The sequence below is a fragment of the Haliotis rufescens genome, unplaced genomic scaffold (assembly GCF_023055435.1).
Source record: "Haliotis rufescens isolate VD_foot unplaced genomic scaffold, xgHalRufe1.0.p SCAF_11, whole genome shotgun sequence".
Taxonomy (NCBI): domain Eukaryota; kingdom Metazoa; phylum Mollusca; class Gastropoda; order Lepetellida; family Haliotidae; genus Haliotis; species Haliotis rufescens.
In genome coordinates, this window is record NW_025963791.1 from 16,670,356 (window position 1) to 16,687,605 (window position 17,250).

Below are 17,250 nucleotides of genomic sequence, written 5' to 3' on the forward strand. Positions count from 1 at the left end.
CTCATATATATTTTTTCATCAAAACAATTCAGTCAATCATGCTAATGGTGATTGCTATTCTTGTGGGATAATTGCTCATTTTACACAAAATATATCAATTATTCCTAATTGCCTCAATTAGATGTTGGCAGCTCTCAGTTCTGGTGGCTTATAATATGTTGCTGCACAATTGTAGCCGCAGCTGTGGTTGAACAAAGACATTTTTATGGGATATATGTATCTGGATGTTTTGAGAAGATACATGCCAATTTAACACTTGCAATGTTGAGGAACTGTTTAAATGTGTATTTTGTCAATGAAACTAATAAGGACTTGAGAACTCAAACCATCAGAGAGTAGTAATTTACATACCAAATAATATCACAAATATACACGTATAAATGACAAGTATTGATATACCACCTTCACATATTGCATCATGGCACAATGTAGCCCAATGCATCAACACCAGTAGACACTTCTAGATCTGGGATAGAATAGGTCTTCAGCAACCCATGCTTGCTTAAAAAGCGAATATGTTTGTCGTAACCGGCGACTAACGGGATCGGGTGGTCAGGTTCGCTGACTTGGTAGATGCATGTCATCGTAGATCGATGCTCATGATATCAATCACTGGATTGTATGGTCCGGGCGCGATTATTTACAGACCGCCGTTTTATAGCTGGAATATTACTGAGTGCGGCGTTAAACAGCAAACAAAACAAACGTTAACACTCCTGCTAACAGATATGCATGCACATTTCACAAGTAACCCCTCTCATGGTGATTCATTGACAGAATAGGTCCACAGTAGCCCATGGCTCTCACAATAGCATGTACCAGCCAAATAATGAGGATCATATGATCCAATTATAATGTGTGATGTGCCAGATCTACATCATACGAGATTGCTAATCTTTGCTAATCATGCTACCAGCGAGTTTTGTCCATGATCCCAGACAATGGATCGCCACCATGTGGCTGGAATATGGTTGCATGCTGTGCAATACATGCACGCACGCACGTACGCATACGACTATACTGGTAATTAATTCCTTTTGTACACATCCATTTACGTGCAGCTATAAAGATGCAACATTCCATATTTCTTCAAAGATAACGTAACTTCTGGGAAGTGAATAATATAATCCGCATTTTTGCTCATTAAATTTTAATTTGGTTGGTTTGGTAAATAATCTGTAAAAAAATCGAGTGATTGATATCATGAGGATCGATCCACGCCATTGGGATCGATGACATGCATCAACCAAGTCAGCGAGCCTGACCACCTGATCCCGTTAATTTGGTATCTACGTAATATGTACAGTGGCATGTTACGCTTCTAGCCCCAATTATATATTTTGACAGTATTTCGTGGCAAATATTTCATAATTATGAATATACTTTGTGAAATTGTTGAAGAATAATTGTCCTTTCATGTAATTGTGTGCCAATCCCCTTTGTTACACGGGGATCGACACCCTCATATATAAATGAGAGCGTTCTGAAACTAAAAAACAAATTTGACGTATTAACAACTTTCGTTGAGAAAAAGCTCCAGACCGCAAATAATCAATTCTCTTTGGCCTATTAGGGTTTCCAGAGTTCAACTCACACTTTATTGTTGTTCTCTAATTAATTATTTTTTCGACGGTTTGGATCCACTTTATACCAAAACACAATAACTATATTGTAAACATTACTTCACAAAGCCCAATGCTATTATCTAAATTACCATCTACATCCAACTCGACTCCCTCCCACGCATGTTATGTGGTGATCAGCACAGCACGAGGGGGCCCGAGTACTCAACTTCATATTAATATCAGGTTTATGTCCGCTGAGGGAAGCTCTACCGTGCATCCTTCCACGGTCTGCAGCAACGAATGAAAGTGTGCCAGAATGTAGGTCGACACGACCTCAATTTTCACCAAGCGCTTCTCGTCTAACAACCTACCATCAGTGTGTAGACTCTCACTGTTAGACGCGCGATGGAGTACAAACCTGTGAAACACAGATGTAAGGCTTTATTTTTCGTTGTATTCTTCAGGCAGTTGGTGTTGATCCGTTCGGACGGAGTGTTTACAGACCAGACACCTGATGGTGCGAAGCTGTCGTGTTCCCAGTGGTCGTGTAAAAAAACCATACATCGAATTCCTCTCCTCGTTTCAAGGAGACATTTAAGCTCAGCTGGGTGTGCTTGTGACCAATATTGTGGCATTGTGGGAGATTGTTGCATGGATTACAATTCTAACTCAGATGATGATGAGATGGAGACACTTAATAGAATAGAACCTCACCTCCGCTGTGTCCAAGACTCGACTGTGGCCACTGAGGACGGGTTTTTAGCTGTGGTCAGTTGCCCCCAAAGCTGGTTGGGATCTGAGACTGAGGTTTTATGCAAGTCTGACAATGTCGGCGATCTAATGCTGAGACTACCAGTTACAGGGAATCACTCGGGCCTTGTATACCGCAACCTGTACTGCGCTGTGTGCCACGACGAACCCTATCAGTTGTGGCGACCAACGGTTGACTGCAGATCCCGGACGCCTTTGAATCTTAATGCCGGATCCAGCATGAGCGAAATCCTGGAGAACCGCGAATGTAGCCTTAGATCTCTTCCGCCGGACAAAGAAGGACAATATCGTCCCTGTATACCTGATGCAATTAAACATTGTGCCCCCGACCTCAAAGACACTGCCATTGCATCTCAATGTGAGACAAGCACTTATATGCAACCCGTGTACTCTGATACTGGTATGACGTTTTATAATGATAAATGCGCACTGTGTAATTATCAATCACCGTTGTGTCAAAAGAAAACCTTCCCAACTGATCCAAACTGGAAATTGTATTCTTTCTCAATTCTGTTTGATTTAAACACCAACAGTGGATCCATGAAAGTAGGATCCACATCGGAAGAATTGCAAGAAGAAGTGAATATTACACACACATGTTCCTCGATACAAGTGTATGACCCATTCATTCAGCAATGTCGTCGCGTCTATAGGGCTAGTCAGCTGGATGACGTGATTAGTTTCAATCTGAACAACACAACGTCAAACATCACCATTGATTGCCCGAGACTTCAATTAAATGGAAGTGAGTTTGCCATTTCGAGAGACGGCACACTCGAGACTGTGTCTGGATATACATATGATAAAACGGAATACGATTTCGATGGAGTATATGCATACGTGTGTACAAATTTGACACAGAATTTCACTGAAACTGTCCCGTTCATTGACACGAAGATAGAATTTAATTTCACCCTCACATCAGCTATTGTAACATCAATAGGTTTATGTGTTTCTTTATTGGGGTTGCTTGCCACGATGGGTGTGTATGCAGTCATAAAGGTTCTGAGAAATATTCCTGGGAAAATTCTCCTCTCTCTAACCACGTCGTTGTTCTTTGCCAACCTGACTGTGCTCTTCGCACCACGGGCTGAAAGTCTTCCAACTTTATGTAAAGTTATTGCGGCGTTGATGCACTATCTGTTCCTGGACGCATTCTTGTGGATGAACGTAATGGCGGCAGATGTCTGGTTCACATTCTCCAAGAGTTTTGTCAAGGCGGGCGATGGTGGGAGGTCGTCGAAGAGGTTCATGTTGTACAACGTTTACGCCCGGGGAATTGCCATCGTTCTTGTAACGGCAGCCGTAACTGTCGACAACGTGGTCTCTGAAAGTCAGTTCAAGCCAAATTACGGACGTGGGTTATGCTGGATAACAAACAAACGAGGCCTACTTGTTTTCTTTGCCGTGCCGTTATTTCTTCTCATTTGTCTTAACTTCGGTTTTTTCTCCATTGCGTCCAAGAATATCCTGGATGCTGAAAAACAATCTGCCGCCTATTTGGGCAAAGGTGTTGATTTCAAATTTCGTATATGTGCTAAACTGGCTGTTGTGATGGGATTGACGTTGGTGTTGGGATTCTTGGCGTCCATGTTTCCATACACCGTTATCTGGTACACTTACATCATTTTCAACACTTTTCAGGGCTTGTTTATATGTGTTGCGTTTGTGTGTACCAGAAAGGTGTTCAATTTACTCCGGGACTGGTTTAGTAATCTTCGGAGACCGTCTGCCACCACTGACAGAAACCTCTCGAGCCCGACACGCAGCGCTGATCTCTCGTGAAGAAGAGCTGGGAGGTTATCGCTACCCTGCAGGCATCTGCAAGAAATTACATTAGATTCGGAAGCAGTGAACATGAAAAGGCAAATACTGTTTACAGTGATAATTTATATAATGCACGAAAATAGTTAGGGATCATTAATGTTTTTGGAGTCATTTTTAATGAAATTGTCTTCATCACAAAAAATATCCACATAAAATCCTCACCTGTTTTGTTCAGGATATTAGTTACAAAATTACTTTTTCGAAGAGAGGATAAAAAAGTAACTGCACGTATTAGTGGGACGTTTGACAAAAGGATAAATCAAACCTGTCTGGTGTTTTGTACTGAAAATGGTCCCTTTATTATGGTTATTATATATATATATATATATATATATATATTTCACATGCTGCCAGGCACCTTTCCGGTGTGTTCAGTCCCCAGTGTTGGACAACAAACATGTAGCCATGTAGTCCGTGTATTCGAAACAGCGATGACTATACAATTCAAACGGCAATGGACAATTGAAGGCAAGGGACTAACTGGATTACGTACTGACACCTTGTCCTCAATTTACACCCTCAATGAACAATAGTAAAACGGTGATGGGGCTATTGCCTTTGGAGTGGATAAATTGTGGATAAGTCGTCTTTAAATGCGACGACTATAGAGGAAATTCAGTCGAAATGCTTATAACGAACTACGGTTATAACGAACTAAAATTGGATATCCCTTTTGAGTTCTTTATAACCGGAGGCGATCGGTTAAAGTGGTGAAAGTGTTCGCTCATCTCGCCGAAGACCCGGGTTCGATTCCCGACATGGGTACAATGTTTGAAGCCCATTTCTGGTGTCCCCCGCCGTGATATTGCTCGAATATTGTTAAAAGCGGCATAAAACCATACTCACTCACTCTTTATAACCGTAGTTTACTGTCATTATTTTTCGTGCTGATATGAGACCAGTGTCTGTGTTTCGCAGGTATATATACTGAGCAAACAAAATGAGGGATCATGAATATTTTTGGGGATGTGTTTTGTAGTGAAGACTTAGCACACAATTTCATAAAAAAAAAAAATTAACCAAAAAATGTTCATGATCCCTAACTTTTTATGTTCAGTATATACGTATAGATATTGTTTGATGAATTAGATGAAAGGGGTAAAGAAGGAAGGTTGTGAGGGAAATACTGGCAACCATAGAGGGAAACGATTGTGAATTTTCTTTTCAAGGGTGTCCATCATCATAGTGAGTGGGTAAATGCTTAACACTAATTATGTTCATGGTTTCCATTGATATATCATGTTTAAAGGTTTTCTTTATTTCTTTTAGGAAACATCCCTGTATATACTGTTCCCATCTCCCCTGTCACGATCCCCGGTAGTGTGTATACATAGTTACAAACATGCTTGACTACAATAATATGTTTTTACATTATATGTGTTACACTTAGAATAATAAATAAAATAATAATCTGGTATATATTTTGATTTTGCATCCCTCTTCAGTCTGCCCATACCATTGGATTTATGCCAGTGAAAGGCACGCGTCTAAAATGTCCAATCACGACTACCGCTTCAAACACCTGAATTGCAAATGACTGACAAAAGGTTGGTGTGACCAAATGTAGTTCCAACCTTGCAGTCTTGTGCCGTCACAACAAAACACGCTGAAAGATGGTTCCAGTTGTTACCACACTGGCGCACCCGTGAAGATCCGGGGTAGAATAGGTCTTCAGGAACCCATGCTTGCCGTAAAAGGCGACATGCTTGTCGTAAAAGGCGACTTACGGGACCGGGTGGTCAGGCTCGCAGACTTGGTCGATGCATGACATCGATCCCAATTGCGTTGGTCGATGCTCATGATATCAATCGGTGGATTGTCTGGTCCGGACTCGATTATTTACAGACAGCCGTCATATAGCTGGAATATTGCTGAGTATGGCGTTAAACAACAAACCAGCCAACCAACCGCACTGGCGCATAAAACAAGGTCTGGTCACACACGGACATTCACACACACGTGCATACACGTCGCTATATAAGTGCAACAGTCTTGAAACAATTTAGGTCCAGCATGGCTTGCTCTGGATCCGACATCGGGGTCATAAGTCACCGGATATGTCTGTGAAGGAATAGCGCCCTTTACGCGTGCCGGAAACCTTTCCTGATTTGAATCCCAGATTCGCCTTGATCACGATTTTTCCATTTGTCTCGAACTATGGATCACTCCATACATTAACCGTTGCCCCAAATACTTCGCGTTACCGGGGCAACTGGCCAGGTCATGTGTTTATTAAACATTTGGAGTGTCACAGGACAGCTGTAACTGTAACAGGATCTATACCTTGTAGCCATGTCTGTAGTAATGATTATTTATGTACATGGGTTTGTAGGTGGCCCACTCGTCTTGGGCGCCGCAATTTGCTGTGCACTGTTGCGTCCCTTAGACGTACAAGGAACCTAGGATCTTTGGTATTAATCACAGATAGGCTTTGGTTATACGGCAAACGTCTTAGCATCGCATCATTCGTTTTCTTTTCCCACATTAAGCTAACACCGTTATGTTACTGAAACACTGTTTTAAGCGACGTTTTAATCTAATCCGTAAACAAACAAACAAATCAAAGCTTATAAAATTTAAAACTGTGTAAAGGTAGCAGTTGTTTCTCTGTTGCGCAATCAAACACGTACCACTGCATTCAGTAAGTTACTGGAAATAAAGTATGCTGGTACAACTTTGTCTGAGACAGTCATGTAGCTTGCATATGGTATCGGCCATTTAGCAGGGATTTATAACACACCCTGAAGCTGGTATATTACAACAATTATGTAGCTGGACTATAGAACACAATAGGAAGCTGGTATAAAAAGCAACATTCGAGTATAGCTAGTTTACAACAACAGCCGAGTATAGCTAGTTTACAACAGCCGAGTATAGCTACTTGAAAACAACAGCCGAGTATAGCTAGTTTACAACAACAGCCGAGTATAGCTACTTTACAACAACAGCCGAGTATAACTAGTTTGCAACAACAGCCGAGTATAGCTAGTTTACAACAGCCGAGTATAGCTAGTTTACAACAGCCGAGTATAGCTAGTTTTCAACAACAGCCGAGTATAGCTAGTTTACAACAGCCGAGTATAGCTAGTTTTCAACAACAGCCGAGTATAGCTAGTTTACAACAACAGCCGAGTAAAGCTGGTTTACAACAACAGCCGAGTATAACTGGTTTACATCAACAGCCGAGTATAGCTGGTTTACATCAACAGCCGAGTAAAGCTTGTTTACATCAACAGCAGAATATAGCTACTTAACATCAACAGCCGAGTATAGCTGGTTTACACAAACAGCCGAGTATATCTGGTCTACATCAATAGCCGAGTATAGCTGGTTTACATCAACAGCCGAGTATAGCTGGTTTACATCAACAGCCGAGTAAAGCTAGTTTACATCAATAGCCGAGTATAGCCAGTTTACAACAGCCGAGTATATCTGGTTTACATCAACAGCCGAGTATATTTGGTTTACATCAACAGCCGAGAAAAGCTAGTTTACAACAGCCGAGTATAGCTAGTTTTCATCAACAGCCGAGTATAGCATCTTTACATCAACAGCCGAGTAAAGCTAGTTTCCAACAATAACTGAGTATAGCTGGTTTACATCAACAGCCGAGTATATCTGGATTACATCAACAGCCGAGTAAAGCTAGTTTACAACAACAGCCGAGTATAGCTAGTTTACAACAACAGTCGAGTATAGCTAGTTTACAAGAACAGCCGAGTATAGCTATTTTACAACAACAGCCGAGTAAAGCTAGTTTACAACAACAGCCGAGTTTATCTGGTTTACATCAACAGCCGAGTATAGCTGGTTTACAACAGCCGAGTATAACTAGTTTACAACAACAGCCGAGTATAGCTACTTTACAACAACAGCCGAGTATAGCTAGTTTACAGCAACAGCCGAGTTTATCTGGTTTACATCAACAGCCGAGTATAGCTGGTTTACAACAGCCGAGTATAGCTGGTTTACAACAGCCGAGTATGACTAGTTTACAACAACAGCCGAATATAGCTAGTTTACAACAACAGCCGAGTAAAGCTAATTTACAACAACCGAGTATATCTGGTTTACATCAACAGCCGAGTATAGCTACTTTACAACAACAGCCGAGTATAGCTGGTTTACATCAACAGCCGAGTATATCTGGTTTACATCAACAGCCGAGTAAAGCTAGTTTACAACAGCCGAGTATAGCTAGTTTACATCAACAGCCGAGTATAGCTAGTTTACATCAACAGCCGAGTATAGCATCTTTACATCAACAGCCGAGTATATCTGGTTTACATCAACAGCCGAGTAAAGCTAGTTTACAACAACGGCCGAGTATAGCTGGTTTACACCAACAGCCGAGTATAGCTGGTTTACATCAACAGCCGAGTATATCTGGTTTAGATCAACAGCCGAGTATAGCTAGTTTACAACAACAGCCGAGTATAGCTAGTTTACAACAACAGCCGAGTATAGCTAGTTTACAACAACAGCCGAGTTTATCTGGTTTACATCAACAGCCGAGTATAGCTGGTTTACAACAGCCGAGTATAACTAGTTTACAACAGCCGAGTATAGCTACTTTACAACAACAGCCGAGTATAGCTAGTTTACAACAACGGCCGAGTATAGCCAGTTTAAACCAACAGTCGAGTATAGCTAGTTTAAACCAACAGCCGAGTATATCTGGTTTACATCAACAGCCGAGTATATCTACTTTACAACAACAGCCGAGTATAACTACTTTACATCAACAGCCGAGTATAGCTAGTTTACAACAACAGCCGAGTTAAGCTAGTTTACATCAACAGCCGAGTATAGCCGGTTTACATCAACAGCCGAGTATAGCTACTTTACAACAACAGCCGAGTATAACTACTTTACATCAACAGCCGAGTAAAGCTAGTTTACAACAACAGCCGAGTATAGCTGGTTTACATCAACAGCCGAGTATATCTGGTTTACATCAACAGCCGAGTAAAGCTAGTTTACAACAACAGTCGAGTATAGCTAGTTTAAAAAAACAGCCGAGTATAGCTGGTTTACATAATCAGCCGAGTATAGCTAGTTTACATCAATAGCCGAGTATAGCTAGTTTACATCAACAGCCGCGTTTAGCTAGTTTACATCAACAGCCGAGTATAGCTGGTTTACATCAACAGCCGAGTATAGCTGGTTTACATCAACAGCCGAGTATAGCTGGTTTACATCAACAGCCGAGTATAGATACTTTACAACACCAGCCGAGTATAGATACCTTTCAACAACGGCCGTGTATAGCTAGTTTACATCAACAGCCTAGTATAGCTAGTTTACATCAACAGCCGAGTATAGCTACTTTACAACAACAGCCGAGTATAGATAGCTTACAACAACGGCCGAGTATATCTGGTTTACATCAACAGCCGAGTATAGCTACTTTACATCAACAGCCGAGTATAGCTAGTTTACAACAACAGCCGAGTATATCTGGTTTACATCAACAGCCGAGTATAGCTAGTTAACATCAACAGCCGAGTATAGCTAGTTTACATCAACAGCCGAGTATAACTACTTTACATCAACAGCCGAATATTTTCAAATTAATTACTTTTCCACATAAATACGAAGGACTTACAGTGTTACGGCAGACAGTCTGGGGATAATAATATGTTATGGTATTTAATTACAAGCTGCAAAATAGGGTTTATACTAGTTTCTCGCCAATAACGTAAATCAATTATTAGAATTAATCTTCTAACGTCTTTTGATACCCATGGCTTCGGATCGACCTCCCGACATTCCGCTGCCCAGGCAGACGCTCTGTCCACACAGGCAACCAAGACACAACTACTTGAGAGAAAGAAACAAAACATGGAAACTGCAATTTCAATAACCTTCACCCATCTAATCTCGTCATCATTATGAAGTTACAGTGACTGCACCAGGTGAAGCGGATGAACCCTCTGAATGTCAAGCTAGGTCACTGTACGGAAATAGTTCTCACTTAAAACGTCTGGAAGACGAGAATCACAACGAGAGTATGCAGATCTGTTTTTTGCTTTCTTTACTGTTGTGTCCTTGAGCCAAGGTAATGATTTACGAGCAGATTCGCCAAGCCTGATAAATACTGTCCCAATTAGTGATAGCAATACCTATTTAACGCACACATTGATGGCAGAGCTTCTTGCTGGTCTTCGTTCTAACTAATTTGACGGGGGATGGCCAAAATAGCAAATAATTAGGCACGAGGAAACCGGAATCCGAGTCGTATCTGCCAAACGCATCCCTAATGTACATGTATTGATAATTCTCGTTCATTGTAGTCGGCATCGCCTGTTGCCAGAGAGGGCAGGGGTAAATGTTGTAAATAAATGAGTGTGTTTAGTTTTACGCCGCTTCAAACGGTATTGAAGTTATGTTTGGTGTGGGAGGAGTGAGTGAGAATGGTCTTAGGCAGCTTTTAGCAATATTCCAGCAATATCAAGGCGGGGGACACTAGAAATGGGCTTCATACAATTTAACCATTTCGGGAATCGAACCCAGGTCTTCGGCGTGACGAGCAAACGCGTTAACCACTAGGCTCCCCGACCGCTCTGGTGTGGAAGGAAAACCAAGATAGGCAGGCGTTATACTTTTATCTGTTTGGTGAGGGGCACGCGTGGCCCAGTCGTCTAAGGCGCCGCGATTCGCTGTGCAGAGTTGCGTCCCTTGGGCACGCCAGAAACCTATGAATGCGGGTTCGAATCCCGGTTCGCTCCGATTATGTTTCTAGGTTTGTCAGCACCATACCCGTGCTCGTGGGTTTCACCGAAGTAGTAAACGTCTGAGACCTGCATCACTTGGGGCTTTCCTCACACATTAAGCTGACACGCAGTGATATAATTGGAATACTGTTAAAAGCAGCGTTAAACCCAACTCACTCACTCACTCAGTTTGGTGAAACCAAAGAACACGGGTATCGTACTGACAAACCTAGAAGCTTAACTACAGCGTACATGGAATTCGAAACGATCACACTTTCCTGACATGCCTAAGGGACACAACTCCGCATAGCGATTTATTTCAGGCATGGCTACTAGAAATAGATACTGCGACGCTCAAATTGCATTTTCAAAATGTTTACTAGACACAAGACACAAGACAAAGCCAGTTGCCCGGTAAAGCAAAGTGTTTGGGCAGCGGTCCATATACCCTGTTGTCCTTGTTCACGACAAACGGACTAGTCGTGTTGCTGCTAAAAGACAAAAGAGTAATGAAAACACGTTAACTCCTTCGGACCGTATAAACCTTGTTGGAGACAAAAGGAATACCGATATGTGACCATGGAGGCCATGAGTCACGGAACACTGCGTGTGAAGAAATCGCGAGTTATCGAGGGTCTGTTGTATTTATGTTCAATACACGAAAGTAAAGCTATTCCAATGTAAGCTAGACATCCATGTGGTGAACACGAGCACACTGATGCACTTAGTCGACGCCACACAGGCGGTGAAGCAGCATTGCAGTCACAGTTCTTGACACAGAGCTTAACCTTCATGAAATCAAGGAGTTACGTTTCCAGTAAATTCAAAACATCAAAGCCAGAGAGTAATCAGCCTGAACTATCTGCCGAAAAAGATTCCACAGGGCTTTGGAATTCTAGCTTCACTAAACATCGTGCGTGAGTTTCGTTAACCCGTCTGTGGATAATATATGTCACGGCGTGACAGTTTGTTGGGGAAGACTAAGTGAGTGAGTTGGGTTTAACGCCGCTTTTAACAGTATTCCAGTGATATCACGGCATGTCAGCTTAATGTGGGAGGAAAGCCCCAAGTGATGCAGGTCTTAGACATTAACCACTTCGGTGAAACCCACGAGCACGGGTATGGTGCTGACAAACCTAGAAACATAATCGGGGCGAACCGGGATTCAAACCCGCAATCATAGGTTTCTGGCGTGCCCAAAGGACGCAACTCTGCACAGCGAATCACGGCGCCTAAGACGACTGGGCCACGCGTGCCCCATGTTGGGGAAGAGGGTCCCAAGTTATGCAGGTCTTAAACGAACACGCGTTTGGCACTGATTCATCCAGAAACCTAATGATAGGTTCCTGGTACGCCGAAGGGACGCAACTCTGCACATCAAATAGACAATTGGGCCGCCCGTGCCCACAACTCAGCATATAGTTAAAAGTCTCATGGATGCGAGATAACCGACAAGATTCGCATACCGCATATGACACATTGCAGTCAGTTTAAAGTTCGGTTGCTGGAATGTAGTTGTTGATGTAACAGAAGACGTTCCATGTAAACATGACACCGACCTCTTGGCGGTCGTTATACACACCTATGTTCGTTCATTATCTCCTCTTATATACACAGGCTGGTGTTTACAACTGTCTCACCAGACGAATGCCTCCCCTTCTCAAGTCAGTTTCTATTCTATGGTCTTAATAATACATTAAAGTTTCACTTTATGCACTCATACGTTCCAACACTACACGTAATAAACTAATAAAGGTATATGTTTACTACTTTTGGTTTATGCTGATCTGACTTGTAAATCATTAGAATGCCTCTCGTATAACAATATTAAACCAGATTTGATTATGTCCAATTATATATTTGAGAAGCTTCATCGTTTCAACTGACACACTCGATTGTGTCCAGACCCCTGCCTAAAAACGTTATCGTTCCAAATGAATTAAAAGAGTAAGTATTTTCTTTAACACTTTGATAACATACCTTACAATAATCCTGCATTTATTAAAGTATATATCATGTTGTTTGAATCCAATTCACTGAATGGCCGGCCATATGTGACACTCAAAGTGTATACGTTAGCAGTGGGTGTTGTGATTCAATCTTAGCAGTGTATTAACTATGTCATTGGCGCTGTCTGATATCACGTGAATGCCTACAAGGCGTATGTCTGGCACACTAATGTAAACTGTTTAGGATCCCGGACCATTTTGAATGAACGCCTGTGACGTGAACAGCCCTGCTCCAATTGAAGGCGATCTGAACTAACCCAGCAGTGTATCGAAAGACTTGCTGTTAGATACACCATGAAGAACGTACCCAACACAATCGGAAGCAAGGTTTTCTTTTTAATTATTTTCACAAGCCAGATTGTGTTAATCACTTTGGACCAAGGGGTAATTGGAACGGAGCAAGAACTCCATGGCGTGTATTTTTCCAACTCTCCAAACCTATCCTGCTCTACTTGGTCGTGCCAACAAAATAATTACTGGAGACCATCGAATGTAAGAGGATACTTCAGAGACATGGGGTGTGCTTGTGACCAGTATTGTGGAATTGTGGGAGATTGTTGCATGGATTACAATTCTAACTCAGACGATGATGAGATGGGGACACTTGATAGAATAGAACCTCACCTCCGCTGTGTCCAAGACTCGACTGTGGCCACTGAGGACGGGTTTTTAGCTGTGGTCAGTTGTCCCCAAAGCTGGTTGGGATCTGAGACTGAGGTTTTATGCAAGTCTGACAATGTCAGCGATCTGATGCTGAGACTACCAGTTACAGGGAATCACTCGGGCCTTGTATACCGCAACCTGTACTGCGCTGTGTGCCACGACGAACCCTATCAGTTGTGGCGACCAACGGTTGACTGCAGTTCAATGAAACCATTAGATCTTACTGCGGCATCCATGATGGACGAAATCCTGGAAAACCAGAATTGTCATCTTCAAAAGCTTACTCCAAAAAAAGAAGGAAAATACCGACCGTGTAAACCGGATGTCATTAAAAGTTGTGCTCCGGATTTCAATGATACGGACATGATATCAAGGTGTGTATCAAGTGTGCATATGCAATTGGCGTTCTCTGAATCAGGTGGGACGTTTTATAACGTTGAATGTGCCCTGTGTAACTACCATTCTCCCTCCTGCCTAAACAATGGCGTGAGACCCTTTGGAAAGGGCGTTCGATCAAGAGGATTTTACTCTTTTTCAATTCTGTTTGACTTGAACACCCAAACCGGATCAACTCAAGTAGGCTCCAGACTAAACAAGGTCCAACAACAAGTAAACATGACACATACGTGTCCCAGATTTCAGGTTTACGACCCATTCATTCGAAGGTGTCGTAATGTTTATACAGATGTTGTAGTACATCCAGAACTGACTTCACATGTTACAAATTTTAGCCATAGTTTAAGCAGCAACGCCGGTGATTGTTCACGACTTCGATTAAATGGAAGCGAGTTTGCCATTTCTGAAGACGGCACATTAGAGACTGTATCGGGATATGTATTCGACCAGTCGGAATACTATTATGATGGAAAATTCGCCTATGTGTGTACCAATTTAACCCAAAATTTCACAGAAATATCAACTTTCATTGATCAAAAGACAGAATTTAATTTCTCACCAATGACAGCTATCATCACATCAGTAGGTTTATTTGTTTCTTTATTAGGACTGATGATTACCATGGTGATATATGCCCTCATCAAATCTCTGAGAAATATTCCTGGGAAAATCATTCTCTCCCTTACCACGTCGTTGTTCTTTGCCAACCTGACTGTGCTCTTCGCACCACGGGCTGAAAGTTTTCCAACTTTATGTAAAGTTATTGCGGCGTTGATGCACTATCTGTTCCTGGACGCATTCTTGTGGATGAACGTAATGGCGGCAGATGTCTGGTTCACATTCTCCAAGAGTTTTGTCAAGGCGGGCGATGGTGGGAAGTCGTCGAAGAGGTTCATATTTTACAACGTTTATGTCAGGGGAGTTGCCATCGTTCTTGTAACGGCAGCCGTAACTGTCGACAACGTGGTCTCTGAAAGTCAGTTCAAGCCAAATTACGGACGTGGGTTATGCTGGATAACAAACAAACGAGGCCTACTTGTGTTCTTTGCTTCGCCCTTATTTCTTCTCATTTGTCTTAACTTTGTATTTTTCTCCATTGCTGCCAAGAATATCCACGATGCTAAGCGGAAGTCTGCTATCTATTTGGGCAAAGGTGACAGGAGCCAATTTGGTATTTATGTCAAACTGTCTGTTGTAATGGGATTGACGTGGGTGTTGGGGTTCTTGGCCTCGCTGTTCCCTTACACCGTAATGTGGTGCATTTATATAATCTTCAACACTCTTCAAGGCATGTTTATATGTATAGCGTTTGTGTTTACAAGAAGGGTTTTGCATTCACTCCGGGAGCGATTTATCAATCTACGGAGACAGTCTGCCGCCTCTGGCCAGATGCCCTCAACCCCCACACGTAGCACTGTTCTCACCTTCAAGATCACAGACCGAGTGCAGTAAGTGTTCAAGCTGTTTTTACAGCTGCAACATCGCAGTACAACTTTTCCAAGGCCCCATGACGTGTTTACATGAACCACGGAGCGAGAGAAGATGTGTTACGCCTTGTATCTATTGGATGTGGTAATAATACAGACTACTGCTTGTTACTGCATCGGATTACATTCGCTGTTATGGCTTCGTGTGCAGTGAAACCTGATTAACACGACATTTAGTGTACATGCGTGTTGCACTCGGCAATATTTCTGCTATAGACAGCGGCCTGTAAATAATGTCTTGACCAGACAATCCAGTGATTGATATTGTGAGCAACGATCTACTTTGTAGGGGTACAACGACACACCATCAACCAAGTAAGTCTGATCACAGAAATCCTTTACGTCGCCTCTTACGATATGCAATGGTTGTTGGGGACCAATTGTAACGTGGAATCAACACGTGGGCGAAATTCAATAACCTGACAGATCCCTTAAAACGATATGTCTACAAAACTAAGCGGAAACAAACTTTCATATTTCTTATTCGACATGACAGAACACGAAGTAGGGTGAGTTAATGCCTGTATAAATGCTAAGGCCGGTACCAAAAATAAAACATTATGAGAGATTGTGATGTCATATCTATTGTGACGTCTTTACATATTACATCAAATAGTTGGGTCTGCATTCGTTTGTCTTGAAAATATGGATACTAAACAAAAATAATTACCCCACGGTTAAAGTCAACTAATCGTGACAAAATTAATGACATTAACATATTATTCGTTATTACCAGCTGGTTTGTTATATCTAACAATACACGTCCCACCCCTAATGTTATAAGTCAATAAGACTAGTGCAATATGCATACAACGTACGGGTACATTTGTTACTTCAAAAGATAGTTGCCTGTTTCAAACAGTTCGAGATTTGATGTTAATATACTGGTACGCGCATGGGACGTGGATACATATACTCGATGATGGTGTTCACCAAAAAGGATTTCAACACACATTTGAATGTACGCTAACCTGCATTAAAAGTATTTAGTTTTTGACATTATTTGTGTTTTTTGTTTCTATTTATAGTTCAGTCTATTCATATTTAAAATCTGCAAGTTGTGGGTTCTACACCTCTATGTTAATGTATCAACTAGCCAGGTACACAAATTACTATAGACACATGCAGTTAAATCAATATGGCAATAGTTATACATGAAATTAATATCAACAGTAGTGAACGTCTTTAGTTTCGTTGTCAAAACCGTCACCAGTTAGCGGCATCATGTGTTGGTAGGCCCATTCTTCGGTTTAGCTATTTACTCTTTTCTCTCTTTACTCTTAAGACCGCCTCCGTGATCTAATGGCAGAGCGTCCGCCCGGAGAGCGGAAGGTCCGGGGCTCGATCCCCGGCCGCGTCATACCAAAAGACTTTAAAAGATGGTACTTGTTGTTACCCTGTCTGGCGCTCGGCATTAAGGAACTAAAACAAAGGGCTGGTCGGCTCGGAGTCAGTATACTGAGTCTGAGTGGGGTATTCATGTTAAACTGCGGCATGGTATCTCAGTGTGCTAACACTATAAATCGGCATTAGTCCGGACTCGTACAAGCAGCCACACACACACACATACACGTGCATGCACGTCGCTATATAAGTGCAATAATCTTGGACACGACGCTAAACCCGACTTCACCTCTTTACTCTTATCCTTCAAAGTGCCGCGACGTGCCGTTATACATGACAATAGTGCAATGTTACACATATTGACCATGTCGGGCTGACATTTACTCCACTGTGCAATGTTGTATAGCGTTATCTGCATTGTTATGATTTGATATCTGGCGTCATTGTTGTATTCTCATATCTGCATTTTTGT

At 42.0% G+C, this 17,250-nt stretch overlaps 2 protein-coding genes across 2 annotated transcripts; both read left to right on the forward strand.

The window, feature by feature from the left end:
* The first annotated feature begins 1,349 nt into the window (after positions 1-1,349).
* Positions 1,350-5,582, forward strand: LOC124152046. The gene has a single exon (XM_046524789.2). It carries the CDS (start codon positions 1,971-1,973, stop codon positions 4,119-4,121), a length of 2,151 nt encoding a protein of 716 aa, XP_046380745.2. The 5' UTR covers positions 1,350-1,970; the 3' UTR covers positions 4,122-5,582.
* Positions 5,583-13,110: 7,528 nt separating this feature from the next.
* LOC124151998 (G-protein coupled receptor Mth-like) lies at positions 13,111-16,378 on the forward strand. The gene has a single exon (XM_046524707.2). The coding sequence runs from the start codon at positions 13,183-13,185 to the stop codon at positions 15,397-15,399; it is 2,217 nt and encodes a 738-aa protein (XP_046380663.2). The 5' UTR covers positions 13,111-13,182; the 3' UTR covers positions 15,400-16,378.
* Positions 16,379-17,250: the final 872 nt, after the last annotated feature.